The following is a 21580-nucleotide window of genomic DNA, read 5'->3' on the forward strand; positions in this document are numbered from 1 at the left end:
ATATATGTAAGAGAAAACAACCAAATAGAGAAAACCAGATTATCACATAAAGTTTAGCACCAATATTTTTATCGGTCCAGTTTTATCGAGGCTGTATTTGATTACTATGAAAGAATTTATCCAAACTAGTGAAGTGAGTAGAACTGCTGTTTTCAGTCCTTGCTGGTGTGTGTCTAAATCAAAATTTTGTATAAACTCAGTTCAGATATACAGTGATTTCTGACTTCAGATATGTAGACGTCACAGATGCTACATCATAATCAATGTTTTCTACCTATTTATGTGAGAAAATTTAGCACTATAATAGCAAAAATTCATAATAGCAAAAACCATATTTTTTTGATGAATTTTCTGAGGTTAGCTTTTCAGTATCTAAAAAATTATAATTTCACATTGTGTTTGGAATTTACTATGAAGTAAATTTGATTTTGATATTTATTCACTTCTGAAACAAACTGAACAGTAGCAATTTTCAGATGATATGTAATTTCCATACTCTGTCTGCTTTCATGCACAGCAAAGTGTGTGCTTCAGTGCAAAATAAATCTGTATTAACTGTTTTAGTTCTATCTGTAGTTTTACAACTGAGAAACTATTGCACTGGTTTTGGTTCTCATTCCTTGTACATGAGACTGTGCTGCTGTAGAATAGAAATAATATCAGCAATTTTCTTGCTAATGTAGAGATTTATCTGGTGATCGTTTTATCAATCTCAGTTTCAGTATCTTAAGTAAATTCAGATATGTGGTAATTAGTTGTAGAAGATCAATGGTGATGGTATTTGTTGTACTTTCAATTTGGGTAACTAGATATAAAATATATCTGCCATTAAAGTTTAGTGTTTTCTGTTGCATTATTTGTGTAAATATGTTCCTGCAAAATTAACAGCTTAAATAAATCGATATTAGCCATGTATATACTTACAAATTAAATATTAACTCTTTTGTACAACAATGTAATGAACTGAATGAATTTATGTGTTAGTGCATATTGAAATGAAATACTACAAATGCAACATCAGTTGCAAAGACATCTTGAGACATGTTGCTGCAATTTAGTTGTTACTCCAACTGTGAATAATATTAATCGTTAAATAACTATACCTGTTGTCTGTATAACTTAAAATTAACATTTTAAAAAGTGCTGTACATATTTAAAAACAGAGAATCCTATGTATAACGTTTATAAAAGTTCTTTATTGTCCTCTTGTGATTAACATAAAAAGAATGATTGTCATGTGATGTTATGAAGACTTTGATGTGGTTTTTCAGAATTGCTGTATTTTAATATCAATACTTTAATTCAAATTGAAAGCAATTACTCGAATTCAATTGCAAATGATGATATATCAAAGTCTTCTATTCTAGGTAACAAACTTACAAAATCCGTGTTACATGTTTGGTTAACAATAAGTAATAGTGTAAATCCTCAAACCTGAGAGAAAACATCCATCTCCATCATGCCCTGTTTAAACTAATTTAACCAATCAAAAGGCTCTAAATCCCACCAAACTCCTCTCTTTGTGTTTGTTTCCATGTGCATGGTGTGAGAGAACAGTAACAACTTGTCAGACTTATACATGGTCAAAAAACCCATATGATTGAAAGTAAACAATACAAGAAGCATGAAGAATGTGAAGATCAACTTATGCATAATATTATCTTATAGTGACAATGGAAATTTAGGACTAGTTGATTCAAATTATTAAACATTGTTTTCCTTGTACGCTATTCTAGTTTGAGATCAATAATCAAAAAATACTGTAATATCAACATAAAACTTTTTCTATGATCAGTTAGCCTATTTCAAGTTTTGTATTTTCCCCATTAGAGTGATATTTTTGTCTTATAATTTGAGTTTTGGGTGATTTTGAGATATAATGTCCCAACACTTAATATCTAAAATTAAATTGCATTACTACAGTCAATGATGATGGGAGCTGCATAATTAACTGTTGTAGTAAATATGGACATTTTGTTCTACAGAAATTGATGTCAATCAGTTTCAGACATGGTCTGAACACAAAAGTGACAATTCACAAATCAGTTGTTTATCAGAAGTGAGATTATTATAGGGGAGACATGGCAGTAGAGGAAAATTGTGTTTATGACTTAGTTTTTGTCATGTCTCATCACAGAGAGAGAAACAAGACAACAATGAGGTATTTTCTTCTACTTAATTGTACTTTTCTAACTCATTTTCAGGTCTCACAGATTTTACAGTAGCTTCTCTTGAATCACGTGAATCAGTGCAGATAGCATATAGTCAGTCTCTTAATTTTCATTATAGAGCTATTGTTAGAGGCTTTAGTTTCTAAGCCGCAGCAAAATTTCAGTCTGAAATACTGAAATGGACCAGATTTTTCCAATTGTAATAGTTTTTAATGCTATTTACTCAATAAAACAATGTTTAATAATTTTATTTCAACTATTTCTGCATTTAGAAAGGTGTTTTTGTATTATGCCTGTTGTGATAACTAGATGTTGTCCCCACATTCTGCACCCACTTCTCATCTTAACAAGCATGCGTAACAAAGTGTTTTTGAACTTCTGTGGATTGAGAACGATATACTTCAATTAACCAGTCTGTGTCAGTTGACTAATGGCTCTTCAAGAAATGGTCAGCTAAACCATGCAAACATATACAGTTTAATGCCAGTGCTTGAGTTGAAATATTAATATTCTATTTCATGAGACAGTAATTTTTAATTCAAGTTTATATCAATCCAGAATAAAATAAATGATAGGCTGCTGTTAGTTAGTGCATGATCATAGTGCTTTTGAAATCAAAACATCTGGAATAATTTCAACAGTGAGAGTATTTATAGAGGAACTCCCACTGTCAACAAAGCTACAAGCAAGAAAGAGTCAAGGGAATCTCGAATATGCCCACTAGGTAATCCTCTATCACAATGGATGTTAGAAACTCATGATTTTTTATGATGATGTTGGTGACAAACTTCATCTGAATGAAAGTTTGCATAAAAGCTAAGGCAAAGTGGACATACACTGAAGAGTCAAAGAAACTGGTGCACCTGCCTAATATCTTGTAGGGCCCTTGCGAGCACGCAGATGTGGCACAACACGACGTGGCATGGACTGGATTAATGTCTGAAGTACTGCTGGAGCAAACCGACACCATGAATCCGTGACAGTACAGGGGGGAGGGAGTGGAGATCTCTTCTGAACAGCACGTCGCAAGGCATCCCAGATATGTTCAATAATGTTCATGTCTGGGGAGTTTGGTGGCCAGCGGAAGTGTTTAAACTCAGAAGAGCGTTTCTGGAGCCACTCTGTAGCAATTCTACATGTGTGAGGTGTTGGATTCTCCTGCTGGAATTGTATGGGTCTGTCAAAATGCACAATGGACAGGAATGGATGCTGGTAATCAGACAGGACGCTTATGTACGTGTCACCTATTAAGAGTCATATACAGACATATCACGAGTCCCAAATCACTCCAACTTCACACGCCCCACATCATCACAGAGCCTCCACCAGCTTGAACATTCCCCTGCTGACATGCAGGGTCCAAGGATTCACGAGGTTGTCTCCATACCCATAAATGTCCATCCGCTCAATACAATTTGACGTGAGACTTGTCCAACTGAGCAACAAAGTCCAATGTCGGTGTTGACGGTCCCAGGCGAGGCGTAAAGCTTCGGGTCAAGCAGTTGTCGACGGTAAATGAGTGGGCCTTCAGCTCTGGAAGCTCAAATCGATGATGTTCCGTCAAATGGTTCACACGCTGACACTCATTGATGGCCCAGTACTGAAATCTACAACAATTTGTGGAAGGGTTCCACTTCTACCACCTCGAATGATTCTCTTATCTTTTATTAATAAACAACGAACGTCCTTTAGTGTTCCCCACAGGTAAAAGTCCAGAGGAGTGAGGTCTGGGGAACGTGGTGGATACTCCACAGCACCTCTACGGCCTATCCATCTTCCTGGTAGATTTTCATCGAAATACGCACTAACACGATCTTTGTAGTGGGCTGGAGCACCATCTTGTTGGAAGTAAACTCTTCCGTCTCCATACAAGTCTCGAATGACAGGTAAAATGGATATCTGAAGCTTCTGGAGGTACACCTTACCGGTAACTGCAGTCAAAGAAGAATTGCCCAATCGAGCCCTGGTAAGACAACCACACCACACATTCACTCCTGGCAAATTCACGGTTTTGTCTACACTGACCTTCGGGTTTTCGGCGGCCCAGTAGATGCATTGTGGCGATTTACTGTACCATTGAGTTTGAACTGTGCCTCATGAGACCACACAATCATGTCTGCAAACTCTTCATCGTTGCACACCATGTTAGTAAACAACTCGCAGTACTCCATCCTACGATCTGGGTTGTCCTCGTTCATTGCGTGTAGCAATAGTGGGATGTAGCACTTCCACTTTGCTGCCTTCAAAATTCGCCGAACACCTGAGCGACTCGCTCTGGTTTCATGGGCTCACTGTCTCACAGACTTCTGTGGTGAGCGAGTGAACTGTTGTAACACACGACGGCAGTTAGATGGACTTGTTACTGTTACAGGTCGTCCAGACCGTTGTTTGTGTACATCTCTAACACAGCCTTCGGCTTCAAATTTGTCTCGAATGCGAAGAATAGTCAAACGTGTCGGTGGCTCTGTTTGATACTCGTTTCGCCATTGCCGTTGAACCTCATTAATGTTTTTGTACTTAAAATACCACTTCAAAACTGACTTCCTTTCATCGAGTGTAAGCCTCACGCCAACCATGTTTACTGGAGTAACTAGGTGCAACTAAGAACAAAACACTATCTGGTGACTGTCATCTGACAAAACAAAACAACGCAATACAATGCTTGTGTGGTGATTGCCGGAACTACAAACTATTGCACTAACAAAGATAAGACAACTCTGTCAATTAGTTTGCCAGCTATCGACCTTTAAACAGTGCATACATTGTCTTGGACCCCTCTGTATATTCTCTACAGAGCATGACCAAAATCGATGGACGTCTATGTAGAGAACATTCTGTAAAATTCCGGCAAATTTCCCCAGTGACGATAAGTTCTCCATAAAGGCTACAAAATTAATAGAGTCTGAAATGAAAGTGAGAGAAAAATTGTGCAAAATGAAATAATCTGTACCAGAAAACTTTGTTATACTTATTGTTTGTACTGAATTTTAATTCTACTTTATCTTGGTGACGGTTCCTAACTCACGTTCACCGTATGTAGGAAATGAACTGCATTTGTAATTTGTGAATGACAGCGTTTGTTGTTAGAGTCAGCACTGATATCAGTAACACTAACTTGTGAAATGTTGTGGTTGGTGTGTTGCCTGATAACAGTATGTAATTGTTTTGTAAGTGGTTGTTCTGGAAATGGGCATGTTGTGTGGGTGACAATGCTTTGTATCCTTTCCTAAATCTGCTTAACTCATCACTAACAAACTTACCAGGCTGTGCTTTGCTGCATTTGTATCGTGTTCTGTGTTTGTTTTTTGTGAATGTTATGTTTTTGTTCTACATTTTGGGTTTAGTGAGCTGTTTCTTAATGCTGTCTCACCCCTCTCTCTTTCCCTCCAATCTTCCGTCTCCTTGTGACCTATCCTCATCCACTTACATCATGCTATCCAATGTGTTTCTTTTTTTGGGTATCTGCATGAAAATTAACAATTTTTTTTGTTACATACTGTACCTATTACTTCTTTTGTGCACTTTGAATTGGTACCTTTCATTAATTATCTTTATCATTGCACAACAATGGTATTATTTTTATTTTAATAAACCAATCTATATCATTCCATCAATTGTCACATGTTACTGTAATTGTTATTAATACCTACACCATCCCTTCTGTTATCATCACAAAATTAAAATTTAATTGGTTTCATAACTTTCTTATTTTCACAAACTGGTTTAATGGCCATTATTGTTTGTGTTCTTTTTTCCAACTATTTTCGTCTACAATGCTCCTCTGTAAATACCCATCAAAACAATTTATTTCAAATTTCATTGTTGCTGACAATTGCTGTTATAAATTAATATCTATACATGTTACACACGTAAAATGCTTTCCTATTTCAATCTAAATGGCACATACTTTCAAATCTACATTTGCCTTCACTGTATTCTGATATTTCTGGGTTTATTTCATACAATCTGTAACGTCATTTCTATTTTATTTTTGCATCAACATATTTCTTCACCTCATTGTTCATGGATGTGTCTTCTGTCAACTATAATTGTTTTCCTCTCAAACTCATTTGATATGTTCCACTGGGTCTGTATCTTATTAACTATATTGTCCTCATTTTCACACAATTGTATTTTTCAATTTACATCTCAAACTTTCAACTTTTTTTCCACTTTCCTTGTTATGGACTATATTAACCGCATGGACAACCAACGCATCCTCACACCCTGGCGACACCTCTATCGATCCGTCTGTACAAAACAGTGCCAGTGTCCCGTAGCCCGCCTGTGTACGCTGATACGACTACCACTAGCACAACCACCACCTCCACCACAACAACAACAACAACCACAACCACCACAACTCCTGCCCCGACACCTCCCGTCTTCCCGACCGAGCCCGAACTGGTAACTCAGCGTGCCCCGGAGCCGCCGGAGTCCGATAGCCTCGCCCGTGGATCGGGAGCTATTTTGCCGACGCCTCCGCCGACATTCGAGGACGAGTGTCGTGCCGACGACAAGGTGCGCTGCGCAGACAACTCGCACTACATCTGCGCCGTGCAGCGGTGTGACGGCACCGAAGACTGCCGCGACGGATCCGACGAGAGGGACTGCCCCGGACAGTCGACCACCACCACCACAACGTCGACAGCTGCTCCAGAGCCAGAACCGACTGGTACTGCCCAACACAGATGGATTACCATAAGTTTATCAGGATATTCACACTCTGTTTTACTGTGTTATACATCAAAACACTCACTGTGCTTTACTGGTGAGAAGAGTATGAAATAACTGACATTGTCTAAGTGCAAATCATTTAAAAGTACCTATTTCTTCATCTGCAGTCCTCCATAATTTAATCTCATCAAGGAAGTACTGTACAAAAACTTGGTCTCTTACATTCTGAGAAAAGAATTATTTTCTTCAGTCTAAACTACAGCAAATAATCCAAATTTTTTGCAATTTATAGCCAACATACAGAAGAAAGAGCTGGTTACAGCAAATTAGAAAAGCTTAGATGAAAAGATAATGAAAGGCGTATCATTATGGTTTAAGAGGCACCAAAAAATTTCAGAGGCAACTTTACATAACTCATTTTGGGTTGGACCAAATTGTGGCCATTATTCACATCAGCTGAAATGAACAAATAATTGTAACCTGTCAGTTTCACTGATCAGTTATTTATGTATTTTCATTGAGTGAAAGAAATTTCTAGAGAAAATATTGTTAGATGCAAACAATTGCTAATTTTGTGGGATTTTAAATTTTCTTTTTACATTTTAGCATCATTTTATGTGCAAGGACACAGAAAAATATTTTGGCTGAAGAGGCATCTTACTAATATTCACATTTAATATTGTTTACATATATTCTGGAGTAAAGTAATTAATTCTATTTAAAATAAGTTAGTGCAGGAATGAAAGTGAATATACTGAACGTGTATAGGATACACGTTTTTCTTACATATTTTTTTTTTTTTTTTTTTTTTTTTTTTTTTTTCAGGGAGTGTGAGATATGAAGACTATTTCAAATTCATAGTCCTTTATCCCAGTCATTCTCAGAATGCAAAGAATTTTGACTGTGACCCTGCGAGCTCCAAAATATATACTGAAATGCTGGAAAAAATTTGAGTAGTCTTAATTGCTCTGGGTTATATCCTTAGTAAACAATTTTTCTTTCACTTTATATGTATATCTGCTCTTCATACTTTTCTTACAGGTGTGATGATTTCAGAGTGTTCCTTTCCACTATTTCCTGTCATCAGTCTACAACATTTTGCTTTCCATCTTTTTTGTCTCTGCTATCACCCACATCATCCTAAACCAACAGAAGAGTCAAATTCGTCTGCTTCCTCAATGGAGGGCTCATACGACACAGCAACCACTAACACGAGTGCACCAGTTTTAGGCTGTTGTAGGGACCGATGACCTCAGCAGTTTGGTCCCATAGTCCTTACCACAAATTTCCAAAAATTTTTAGAGTGTTGTACGCAGGCGATCCACTGTAAAATGAGTTCGTGGAGCTGAAGAACTGCCTGTAGAAGAATTGTGAGCTTGGGGATACATTACTTAATTCTATAATCGATACTGATGGAGGATATTTCCCCCCTCCTCCAACCGTACTCAAACACTGGATACCTTTACAGCTCCGTGTATAGACAGGGCATGTCCCCCAAACTGTGCCTAAAGACACACAGCACTGCCATCTGAAAATAGGCAGTACTTGTCACAGAACAATATCTGTTCCTTAAGACACACTGAGTTGTCCAAAATGTTCATCTAACCCTTGGTGCAAATATTTATCGTGAGTCTTTGTTCATTTAAGTGTGAGGAAAGTGAGTGACACACAAGATAACAAAAGTTGCTGACAAATACAAGGTGTACAAATTTGCTTCTGGCATTTTTTCCCCAACATTGAAACAAATTGATTACAAATGTATCATTCAAAGTATTTCCCACTTATGGCCATTACTTTCTCCTATCTTTTGGGCAGTGTACAAATCCCGCATGACAAATATTGTTCATCTTCTGAAGTCATCCACGTCAGGCCATGCGCCATTGATCTAAACAGGTGACAGTCAGAGGGAGCAATGCCTGGAGAATATGGAAGGTAGGGTAGGACTTCCCATTTTAACGTTTCCAAGTACGTTTTGACCTCTTTTGCAACATGGGGTCGAGCTTTGTCGTGCTGCAAAATAATTTTATCATGCCTCTCGGTATATTGCAGCCATTTGTCTTTTAATACTCTGCCCAAACACATTCATTGCACTCGATAATGAGCACCTGAGATTGTTTCAATCAGTTTTAACACCTCATAGTACACGATGCTGAGCTGGTCACACCAAATGCAGAGCATGATCTCGGAGCCGTGAATATTCGGTTTGGCCGTCAATGTGGAACCACGGCCAGGATATCACCAGGATTTTTTGCGTTTAGGGTTATCTTAATGTACCCATTTTTCATCACTGGTCACAATGAGATGCAGAAATCCCTTCCGTTTTTGCCTCTGAAGCAACTTCACAAACACACAAACGCCGTTCAACGTCCCTCGGTTTCAGCTTACAAGGGACCCAAGTTCCTTCTTTCTGATTCCTGCCTATAGCCTCGAGATCTTTTGAAATTGATTGCTGTGTCACTCCCAATAACTGTGCCAATTCGTCTCGAGTTCGATGCGAGTCTTCACTCGGCAATGTCTCCAATTCTGCATCTTCGAAAACATTCTCTCTTCCACCACTATGCTGGTCTACGATGTGAAAATCACTGTTCTTGAATCATTGAAACCACTCGCGACATGTTCTTTCACTAATAGCACCCTTACCGTACGTACTTGAGAGCATTCAACGAGCCTCAGCCACTGTTTTCTTGATACTGAAACAAAATGGTAACACCTCCCGCAAATTATGAGAATTAGGCTTGTAAACTGACATTTTCAATTGAGACCAACTTTACGATGCACACACAAATCGAATAATGTTTGAATCATGTTACGTTGACCGAGGTCCGAGCTAACTGCCTGACGTCTGCGATCTGTTTCTTTTGACCGCTACTTACCGTTGTTACCACCTGTCGGCAAACTGTGGGAGCTAAGTTGTACACCTTGTAATTTCATTGGCAAAATGATGAAACTGAAGGGTAAATCGGATGTGAGGATCTGCACAGAAGATAGAGAGCCTCCTCCTCCTCTTGCAGCTCTGTGGATGAAATTGCTTTCCTTCACCACATTCTTAATCAGCCACCTCGGGATCGAGCACCACCAGGCTTGCTAACATTTGCGAGAGATTTGGAAGAGCCTGTCTTCCCGGTGTCCGACTACACCTGCTTCGATATGCGGACAGAAGTGTCGGGCCGTTTCTCACAGCACTGACGAGCTTGCTAATTGTAGCATCCCTATCTAGGTGACACATCTTACTTTTGAGCCTGTTGAGATGTAACTCCAGGTGTCGGTGCAGTCTGGTGATTGAGAAGTGTACTGTACAACTTCTTTACCTCTCGCAAATCTCGTGGAAAGAAATTCTAGCTTCATCAGGTTTTCACTGGTTATCTCGGTATTGTGAGAGGATTAGCGGAAGCTACTGCTCTACTGTCCAACCATGTGTAGTCTGATATACAGATACGAGTTCTGGGCCTCCCCTCATACAACAAAAGGGTCCACTGAGGTCAATGCCCCCACCTGATGGACAGGTGTCTGTCGGGAGCTGTACGCGCCCTCATCCCTGAGGCACCGCTGTCTTCTTTTCGACAGAATTCAACACACCTGTGCCAGCTGGTGGCCTTGAACAACATCGTACCACTTCTCCTCTTTCAAATAACTTCCAGGAATTCAGCCAGGTAACACTTTCAGCAACCGCCGATATTTCAGTGGGAGAACACCCCACCATTTTCAAGGCAAACTGCAACGGACAGGCGACGTAGTTGGAAATTTAAAACCTCGGTTCTCGGACTGAAGCAGGAAAGATAACACACACACTGAACACTAGTGCCATCAAAGATGACCAAAGTCAGAGACATCGATAGAGACTACAAACTCGCAGGTGAGGTAGCATTGACTCTGTCCCTCTGTTTTTTGACAAGGGAGAGAGCCGGATTCCAAACAGAGTTTAAACAGAAACCTCCATCCCTGTTAACAAGGTTGCTCGCCAATTTAATCTCAACTGCCTCCTTAATAACACTGTCCAAATAGCTGGACGTGCGTGTCAATACCTCGGTGTTATTACATAACATGGGGTGACATGTATCCGAGCAATGTTCGGCAACAGCAGATCTACTTGGCTGCCGTAACCGTGTGTGCCGTTTACGCTCAGTACATCGGTCCTCAACAGTCCTGATAGCCTGACCAATATATGCCATGCCGCAGCTACAAGGAATACGATATACACTCGCCTTACGCAGTCCAAGATCATCCTTAACGGAACTCGAAAGTGCTCTAATTTTAGATGGAGGTCGGAAACACATTTCACACCGTATTTCCGTAAAATACAACCGATCTTGTTGAAAGTGTTGCAGCAGCCAAGTAGATCTGCTGTCGCTGATCACTGGTCGGATACTGGTCACCTCATGCTATATAACAACACGGAGATATTGGCATACTCATCCAGCTATTGGGACAGTGTTATTAAGGAGGCAGTTGAGATTAAATTAGCGAGCACCTCATTAACAGGGATGGAGGTTTCTGTTTAAACTCTTTTTGGAAGCCGGCTCTCTTCCTTGTCAAAAAACAGAGGGACAGAGTGAATGCTACCTCACCTGCGAGTTTGTAGTCTCTATCGATGTCTCTGACTTTGGTCATCTTCGATGGCACTAGTGTTCAGTGTGTGTGTTATCTTTACTGCTTCAGTCTGAGAACCGAGGTTTTAAATTTCCAACTACGTTGCCTGTCCGTTGCAGTTTGCCTCGAAAATGGCAGGGTGTTCTCCCGCCGAAATATCGGCGGTCGCTGAAAGTGTTACCTGGCTGAATTCCCGGAAGTTATTTGAAAGTTGTATACGTCAGGAGAAACTCGGGTCTCACACTTCTCCTCTACTTGCAACTATGGGTGATAAAAATTTCCTCCCTCAGTTTCGTAATTGGCACCTCGGGATCGAGCACCGGGACAATAACTCGTGTTCGTGAAGGAATCATTGTGAGCTGTTACTCTACTGTCCAACCGTGCAGTCTGATATACAGGTTGTTTATAAACTAGTCATAAGAAAGTAACCTTTTATTGTGAAGATGGTAAATAACTTAAGGAAATGTTTGATAGAACGCTGAATGCAGTATAACTTCTAGTTTTACTTCTGTCTAACTCTGTTAAGTTGCCACTTGGTATCAGTCATTTCGTCAGCCATAGTAGACTCATATTACAGTGCAGTGTGTGTTCAATGTTTCACGAATTCAAATTTGTTACTACAATTCAGAGCCAATTCAGCACTTGATATTGCGAGCGACCACATCAGAGACAAACTGTTTTTAATTCGTGCACTCGTTTAACTGAAACTGGCTGTGTACGACATACAATCCTGGATCAGGGTCGGCCAGCAGTCTCTGATTCAGGGGTTGAAGAAATTTCACGGTCTTACACTGTCCGCCCCGACAGCTGAGTGGTCAGCGTGACGGATTGCCATCCTACGGCCCGGGTTAGATTCCCAGCTGGGTCGGGGATTTTCTCCACTCAGGGACTGGGTGTCATGTTGTTTTCATCATCATTTTATCCCCATCCGGCACGCAGGTCGCCCAGTGTGGCATCGAATGTAGTGAGACCTGCACCGAGGCAGCCGGACCTGCTCTGCAATGGGCCTCCCGGCCAATGACGCCAAACGCTCATTTCATTTCATTACGGTCTTACACTCGCAGCCTGGCTAAATCGATGAGACGTGCCAGCTTACGGCTGAATATACCCAATGCTACAATGTGGATGGCATTAAGGAAACACCTCGAACTCCAAACCTATGAACTGCAACTGTTGCAAGCTTTAAGAGAAAGTGACAAAGAAAATTGAGCTAAGTTCTGTGCAGAAATGTTTAACAAAATCCAAACTGAATACAATTCTTTAAAAAAAAATATTTGTTCAGTTAGAAAGCCCCCTTCCATACCTGCAGTAGAGTGACTTATCATAATGTTCAGACAGAGTGTCCAGAAACAATTTCAGGTAATTGAACATGTGCAAGGACTTGCCTAAGGTAATTGTTTTTTCTGCTGTAAGCTGTAAAAAGATTTATGATCACTTTCTTTGCTGTGTCAACTGTAACTGGCACATTGTACCTGGACAGGCTCGAACATTATCTGATGCATCAATTGCAACAGGACACGGGCAAAGAATCTGCTTTCCAGCAAGACAGCACACCACAACATCACCATCGTGTAGTTGTCTCCGTAGGAATGTGCCGACCTGGACTGGATGTGGTGGAAAGATATGCTGGCTGCCACAATTGTCAACCCCGACGGACTTCTTTGTACGAGGGCTACATTAAAGACAGAGTGTTTATTCCTCCACTTCTGGGAAATGTTGACGGACTGTGACAACAGACAACACGAGCAGTTGCCATCCTACATAGAGATTCGATTGGTAGGATTTGGCAGGAAACTGATTACATCTGGGACATTTGTTGTCTTGCAAAAGGTACCCACATTGACCATTTGTACATAAAAGTTGAAAATTCACTGCATTCAGTGATGTATCAAACATGTCTAAGTTATTTACATGTTTCACAGTTAAAGTGTACCTTCATTAATTTATATGATGGCCATTCAATAATTAAAGAGACAAATTAGTCTGGGGAAAAAGCATTTATTTTTAGAAAACAATACTATTCTACTGTTCAACATAACCCCCTCGAACATTTATGCAATTGTTCCAATGGGCTACAAGCTTTTTTTATTCCACCTTCAAAGAACACTTCATCTTGACGTTTGAACCAATTTCCCACAAACTTTTTCACGCCCTCGTTGCCCTGTGACCTCTTCCCTTGTAATGCCTCCTTCAGTGCACCAAACAAGTGGAAATCACGAGGTGCTACATCAGGGCTGTAAGGGGGATGAGGCAGTACATGACAGACCATTTTGTCAACAGTTTCACGAGTTAGTTCAGCAACATGACGACGTGCGTTGTCCTGCTGGAGAATCACACCTCTCCTCTGAGATCCATGTCTCCTCTCTCTCGTGGCTGGCTTCACTTTGTTCAAAAGCAAAACAGAGTAGTATTGGCTGTTCAGTGTGCACTGCTCTTCAAGATAATCACAAAAAGCTGCATCTTCAGCATCCCGAAACAGCGTCAACCCGACTTTTCCTGCTGATGCTTGGATTTTGATTTTTTTTCTTTCTTGGCAGGTGAGTTGGTGTGCTTCCACTCCGTGTTTTGTCATTTCGATTCTGGCTCATAATAGTGAACCCATCACGAGTTAAAATTTTGTAGAGTAAGTGCTCACCTTCTCTTTTATAAAGATCCTATAGCTCTGTGCACACATTCTCAACCTTGTTTCCTTGTGTAGCCACGTCAACTCCGTTGGGACCCATCTTGCACATGTTTTCCGGTACGTCTTACGGATAATATTATGAACTGTACCAAGCACTCGGGCTGCCTGTATGAACTTCAACCTTATTGTTTCCACAGTCACATGCTGGTCGGCACGAATAATGTCATCAATTCGACTCTCAAGCGAGGAAGTTGAAACTGCAACTGGTCGGGGCCAGAACGTTGTTCGTCAGTCACTGAGTCGCGACCATTTTTGAACTGCTTGTAAAAATTTGCACTATTCGTACAACCTTCACCATAAATTTTAGACATTCTACAGTATATATTCACTGGTTTCTCACCTTCAGCAAGTAAGAAACGAATAACAATGTTGTTCAACTAATGTGAACGTTTCGAGCCGACTCGCGTTCTTGAAATTTATTTTTGAGGTTATAAACAAAACAACGTTGATACATCAGCTGATCCGTGCACATCCCAGTGATACCAACTTAAAGTCATAAAAGCACCAAACTTGGACTACTAACAGCTTTTTTCTCCAGACCAGTTTATCTCTTTAATTATTGAATGACCCTCATAGACACCCTGTATGTACCTGTACGTTGTGGTCTTATATGCTAACACCAATGGGTCTGTAAGCTTAGCATCCCCATCCAGTGGACGGATGTCCACCGAGAATCTTACATAACTCACTCACTAGGCACCACGTACCATTCTGGGACGCAGTCTGATGCTCAAGAATTGCACTATACCACCACTTCCCCACCTCCTTTACAAGCTCCCGACTGTCTACCTCGGACTCAACCGTCTCGAGACAATCTCACACTTTGAGGGGACCAGTGGCAGTGGCGGCTGCAGCCTCAAAGTCCAGCGAGAGCCATGCCTCGTGTATTCTGTCAGCTGTGTAGTCGTAGTGTTTCGACGCTGTACAGAGAACAGCCCCGGCGCTCACTCCCCTGCCTGTACCATTCCAGAGTGTGCTGTTGGCGAGTTCCTGTGCGACCTCAGCCGGTGCATCCTGGCGTCTCAGCGCTGTGACGGGGTGCGGGACTGCGACGACGGCACCGACGAGCACGAGTGCCCCACGCAAGGTAAGTCCCCTCCGTCCGCCGAGACGGCCAGCACCGGCAAAGCGCGCGCGCCCGCTCTTCTACGTTTTGCGTCACCGCACCTATGTGCCACTGTCGCGGAGACATCCGGAGGTCGACGGCCCGAGTTGCGGCAAGGCGGTATTTCTGGCTCTGCAGTGACAGCCATCTGCTGTGGCAACACCGAGGGAGACATCTGGCGGTCAACAGCACGCCCTTTTGCTGCCGTAGCGACAGGTCTCTGCAGAGGTGCAGTTGGGTGAGACGTTATTTTGGTTCTTCTTTGCAGCAGTGTTATCAACAGTATTTGGAGACACCTGTGCTGTGCATCACATATGCGAAAAAGGTCGCTTTATCATTTTGGTCTCAATGATGGAAAAAGGTTTGGTAGCCTCCACCTGTGATTTTTGTTCTGTACTGCCAGATCTGGCCAGTGTTTTTCGAGGTGCCATACTCTCAGACACATGGAAATTTAGTTATGCCTATTACACAAGCAAATAATCTTTTTATTGCCAAGATATGTTTTGGCACATTAGTGCGGTCATCAGTGCGTCATGTTTTATTTAGGTGTAAGATTTCAATTTGGTCTTTCTCCATTTGATTTCACTGTGCTTACTGGGTGAAACATTATTGTATGGAAAACACACACTTTTGTTTCATTAATTAATGCAACCTACATTTTTACATATCTCGCCGTTTTGTGAAATAACAGCAGTGAAGTCAACAACAGTCTTGTGAATAAAGCCGTCTAGTTGTCTTCATGTTTTTCTTTATTTATAACACTGCTTCAGCAACTGCTGTGATCAAAACTAAACTTAGAACTTGTAAAGCTCAGTGTGACTATCAATAAAGTTTACGCCAAGGCGGGCCATCGACAATGACTCGATGTCCCGGCCAGACACAGAATTTGTCTGTACTGACATTGAATGTTGTTTTACAAGTTCTAAGTTTTGATCTGATGATGGCAGTAGCGAAAATGTTGTTCCAAATAAGGAAACTCGTTAAGCCGACTAGATGGTGGATGACCATATTCACAGACTCACTCAGGAAATTCATGTCCTCTATTCATCAACAGAAATTATCAAGAATGTTCTCACTTTGTTATTTAGATGATGCACTTTTTTGTTAGACAATGCATATAAACATCTTCATAGCCTGTGCTAGACAGTAGTCTAATAACCTGAAACCTAGGTCACAACAACCAATTATTAGTGGAACACTTGTTTTTTCCTATATTAAACATGTTTTATGTAAGATTTATTGAAACAAAAACCAGGCCTAAAACATTTTTTATATATCTATTGGAATTATTGCCTTATTCTGTAGAATGTCAATTTCTGATATGATAAATAAAATCCTGCAGAATGATGCACTGATGAAGATGCAAATGTGTCAAAACATGTTTGGGAAACAAAAGATTTTAGTTGTTAGCATAACGTGGGAGAAGGGGGACAAAATTCCCAAAATTTATCATGCAAACACAACTGCTTTATAAGCAAAGATTAGTGATGGTGATTGTTTCTGTTTCTGTTGTTCTGAGGTTGTCTTTTCAGCAGCATACCCAGTCTTTACTTTGCTAAACTCGCCAGTGCCGTATGTAGAGAGGTAGCACATCTTCAAAAGCAGTGCGAAACCCGTAAGTTATCAAGAACTATCTCATGTCATTTTGCAAGGAGCTAATGTCATAACCGTAACTCACGGTTTTATGCTAACTTACACTGTAGCATTTTGTTAAGAGTAAAATAATATTTTCTTGCTTGGGGACATTGCGATGACTTTATTTTAACATACTTTTTATCCATGTCTACACACGCACAAAGTAATTTTTTTCTTGATCACTGGTTTCGAATTTTTTGACAAACGATCTTTAGATAAGATCATTCCTCCCACCAATGACCCACATAACAATGCCATATAAAATGCTCAGCAAACAAATGTAGTATTGTTTACAGAAAAATAAAAACCAATTATAACCGAAACAAACTGTGCAACAAGCTGACTATGGTTTAATGTATTGGCTGTCAAGAAAACATTGACCTTCACTGCGTCTTCTTGCACTGGTTTTCATTATTCACCACTCCACTTATGATGTAAGATTTTCTTTTACTTCTGCATTATATTATTTTTACTGTCAGACTACATTTGTGAATACCAGCACTTAATTCAATGATTCTTCCACCTGCACGGTGTCTTGAGATAATAACAAAGGATAATAATTACTTCATACCGCATGGCACAGAAGTGATAAGAAATGTAAAAATCAGGTGATTAGGAAACTAGGGCAGAGAATTTTAAATGTCTGGGAAAATATAGTAGTTTGTGTGCTGCAATTTATGGGGATGGGGGGGGGGGGGGGGGTGAAAGAACTAAAAAAAACTGGAAATTTCGGGTGATGAACCTTTTATTAGTAACACACTGCGCTGGGGAAATGTTTGCACAATGTTAAGAATTGAAGAACATAAGCTTCAGTTCAATAATTTCTACAATGATGTAATAAAAGATATTACACGGTATTTCTGCTTAATGGAGAAGAGAGCTACAACTGTGACAAAGTTTCTCACAGTAGTTGGCAGACAAGCTGGTATTTCACTGGTCTGTGGACACAATAAAGAGACTATTTCATGTAGTGGCATTCAAATGGAACAGATGTGTTAGGAAGAGGAAAAATTTCGATTATTGAGTCCAACAGTTATTTACAACAGTAATGCAAAAATTTGAATTTTTTGTGAAATGATTGTGTGAAAAGGAGCAAGTAATCTGTATTTCATCACTGGAGATATTTTGTAATAAATCCAGGTGAAATACATATTGCAAAAAAGTATATAAATTGCTTAACAGACAATCGAATTTATTAAGTTGATGACAGACGTAACGTTAAACTGGTCAGTATTGAATTGCTAGCATTGGCTGGTGGATCAGCAGAATTGTTAACACTGTATTGAATTTATTGACCCATACAACTGCCTGACAAACACGTACCCGATGAAACTAACTAGTGGTCATAGTCTGTTATATTACAAACATAAACACATGGAAGGAGGGGCAACGAATATGAATAATCCGGAAAAGCTGAAATGGCAGGCAATACATTTGTGGAAACTAGAAACGAAGCTATTCGTGTCTGTGTGTCAGTCTTTTCTGAAGAGGTACCAGAAACATCGCTTTCAGTTGGTCAGTATTTCTGCTGAAACTACTACTTTGCAGAAACTAGTTTGTAGCCTCATCGTTGCCTCCACTACTATTTGCCATCAACCTCATGGGAAAAGCGAAACCCTTCGAAAGGGGAAATATGAAAAAAACAAAAACCTTCGAAATGGGGCAAAATAGATTCGGGTAAAGAAAACCAACTCTTTCCCCTATCACCACGTGACGATTTCAACGAGTATATTGCGTAGCTAAATATTTTTGCAAGAACTTGTTGCAGAATCATTTCGTTGTATCTGTAGCACGATCGTCGTTCATTTTTCTTATTTAAGGTGTTATTTTAACTTTGTTCCTTAATTTATTTATGACCAGATATGCTTTCTTTATTTGGTTTGGGACGAACGGTATCACAGTATACACAGATTTACATGTTCGTGCATTGGAGCTTAGGAACAAAAATCTCGATGTCGATCAATAATGCACAGAAGACACTGAAAATAGAGTTATGCTTACCTTTTGTTTATTATATACCTTTCCTCACGGAGATGCGATTGGATATTAGTAATTCGTTCTAAATACCAGTAATTACAAATGACGCTGTATCTCTTAAGCTTGCGCGCAACGGTGGATTATGATTCGTATTCATAAATTGTTGCCAATGGCGGACGAGTACCCGCATGCAACTGTTTGAATGGCGTACTAGAACCTCCATGACTAGAACTCACAGCCATTGCTTTCACTTGCGGCACATCTACCGAAAGACCGAGACCGTTTTCCGCTGTCGTGTTTACATGACAAGATCTGAAGCGTATTTGCTAGCGCAGTTATATTTGGCGCTTGGACAGCTGTTAGCCTGCATTTTATGATTTACTCAACACAGTCGCTATTGCTCTTCCGTTAGACGAGCTGTAAACAACTCTAGTCTAATATTTCTACTCATCCTTCGCTGTACAAAAAGCCACTCCGTCCATACTAGCAGAATTTTTAAAAAAAAATATGACCAAACCTGTCAGCCCAAGCACTTTTCAAAACCGGTTTCGTTTACAAGGGAGCGAAAATCGAATGTGGAATTGCAAAACCGGCAAACAGAAGCGGATTTCCAGAATCGATTTTGAAGTGTTTACATGACTTCCCAGAAGCGATACTGGGAAAACGGTTTAGGAAATCCGGTTTGGGGAGCCCCTTATCAACAGGGTGTAGCTGTGTGTTCTGTCACCGTCTTCGGAAAGAGGGAGACACAAGAAAATTAGCCACTGTTTGTTATTATTATTATTATTATTATTATTATTGTTATTATTAGTAGCAATAGTAGTCGTAGTAGGTCTACGTAATAGTTACTATTATTTATTCGTTGCTAATAGTTTCATTTATTCCAGAATTACTGATTTGATTCCTAACCACGTTGGAGGCGGAAAAGAAAGAGATGTTACAGCCGCGAGTTCGCCTTTTTTTTAATGCGCTTTGTTACGATAAAACTGTAGGAACTGGAATGGTCGATACTGCTGGTCGATGTCTGCTACGCACTCTTTTCGTTAGTCGGACGCTCTATCGTTTCCGGCGGAAGATTGAACTTGCGCTGTAACGACCGCGTAGCGTGCTGCCATCTGAACGGCGCTTTTGCGAACTAGACGGTACCGTGACGAACGGAATGTTCACAACTTTTCACTGCACCCTGCGCTATGCAATTATGTGAGAGTTGTGTAGGATACGGTGTGTGGTACACTGTAATTTCTTCCCGTTGGATAGTGTGGCCTATAGTACAGGTGAATCTTCACGGCAATGCGTAAAGTAGACTCTGCTCCGGAGAAAAAAGTTCCTCCAAATTTTCTACCTACTGCATTTCTTTAGTAAACGGCTAGAACGGTCGCCTCTCCCTCGAATAATTACTGAGAAAATTTAAAATTCCGTCATAATCTGCATATCAAGCGGTATAATCTTACGTTAAAAGTTCAACAAAAAAATTCAAGTATTAGAGTTAGAAACTGAAGCAGCGTAAATCATGAAGCAGAAATTACCCAGATTATATTCATGCAGAGCATTTAGCGACATCCGATTAACTTAATACATATTTTTAAACCTTCACGGAATTTTTTCTCACTGACGCCCCCATCACAGTAACGAAAGGGAAGAAGTTTTATCACTTACTTCGTTTTACGCTGCTTATACTGTGAAATTTGGACATCAGGCATGGCGTATTAATTTATTATTTCTTTACTACTAATTCTATAGAGTCTGCAGAAAGTGCCCATACAGACCACTGAATGTTCCTGCATAATTATATTATTGTGCGACGTATACTTAATGTTACATGTCGTCACAAACACTGAGATGCGTGCAAAACCAGCGAATTCCAACAAACTTTAAACATAATTTCTTACACGCTTAACGTTAGTTGTGTAACATTTGCAGAGTAATAAGAAGTCGGAACAATTTCGCGAAAAGATTTTCGTATCCAGTTCTGTTAAATCATTATGGTGCCAGACTCCGTTTGAGAAACAATACAGTCAAGTTGCAGTCACTAATACGTAATCAATTCATTTCGCCAAGGCTTACAAATGTACTGAAACATGTCTGATGCAAATCAGGATATTTAGAGGATCACACGCGACAATTTGAGTTCCTGCTGTAGTTTGTTTTATATTGTGTTCCCTGTCGTATATATTACGTGAAGAAATTTCATTCAAGTGTACGGTGGAAAAAAACACTACGTTTCAAGTATTAATGCACGGACTATCGCTGTTTAATGATTTTGTATCATGCTAATGACTCTCCGCTCCCGCTAGCTGAATGGCGCCGGCACGGTAGCTCAGCGTGTTCGGTCAGAGGGTTTAGCTGCCCTCTGTAATAAAAATAACTCAGTGAACGGATCAACAAACGACCTGAACGGGTTTCATCGGACGTCCGCCACGAACAAATTCAACGAACAATACAGAACAAAAATGAGATAAAGGAAAAAAAAAAATTGGGCAGCGCGACAGAATGTCAATTCCCGGCTGGGTCGGAGGTTTTTCTCCGCTCAGGGACTGGGTGTTGTGTTGTCCTAATCACCATCATTTCGTCGCCATCGACGCGCAAGTCGCCGAATTGGCGTCAAATCGAAAGACTGCATCCGGCGAATGGTCTACCCGATGGGAGGCCCTCGTCACCAGACATAAAAAAAAGTAATAATGACCTGCTAAAAATAAAATCTTATGCTAATTATTGCTTTTGTATCATATGATGCGCAGCAATGTT

At 40.3% G+C, this 21580-nt stretch overlaps 1 protein-coding gene across 31 annotated transcripts in view; it reads left to right on the plus strand.

Annotated features, from left to right (window-relative positions):
- Nucleotides 1–21580, plus strand: part of LOC126295245 (basement membrane-specific heparan sulfate proteoglycan core protein) — a 1297357-nt gene that overhangs the window by 636171 nt on the left and 639606 nt on the right. For 23 of the 31 annotated variants that reach the window (XM_049987623.1, XM_049987601.1, XM_049987612.1 and 20 more), the window contains exons 10-11: nt 6436–6846; nt 15089–15205. In XM_049987623.1, the coding sequence (XP_049843580.1) occupies nt 6436–6846; nt 15089–15205 (528 nt within the window). The remainder of the gene's footprint in view (nt 1–6435; nt 6847–15088; nt 15206–21580) is intronic. The other 8 variants (XM_049987617.1, XM_049987624.1, XM_049987622.1 and 5 more) reach the window with 1 other exon arrangement.

Source organism: Schistocerca gregaria, chromosome 11 (genome assembly GCF_023897955.1).
Source record: "Schistocerca gregaria isolate iqSchGreg1 chromosome 11, iqSchGreg1.2, whole genome shotgun sequence".
Taxonomy (NCBI): Eukaryota; Metazoa; Arthropoda; class Insecta; order Orthoptera; family Acrididae; genus Schistocerca; species Schistocerca gregaria.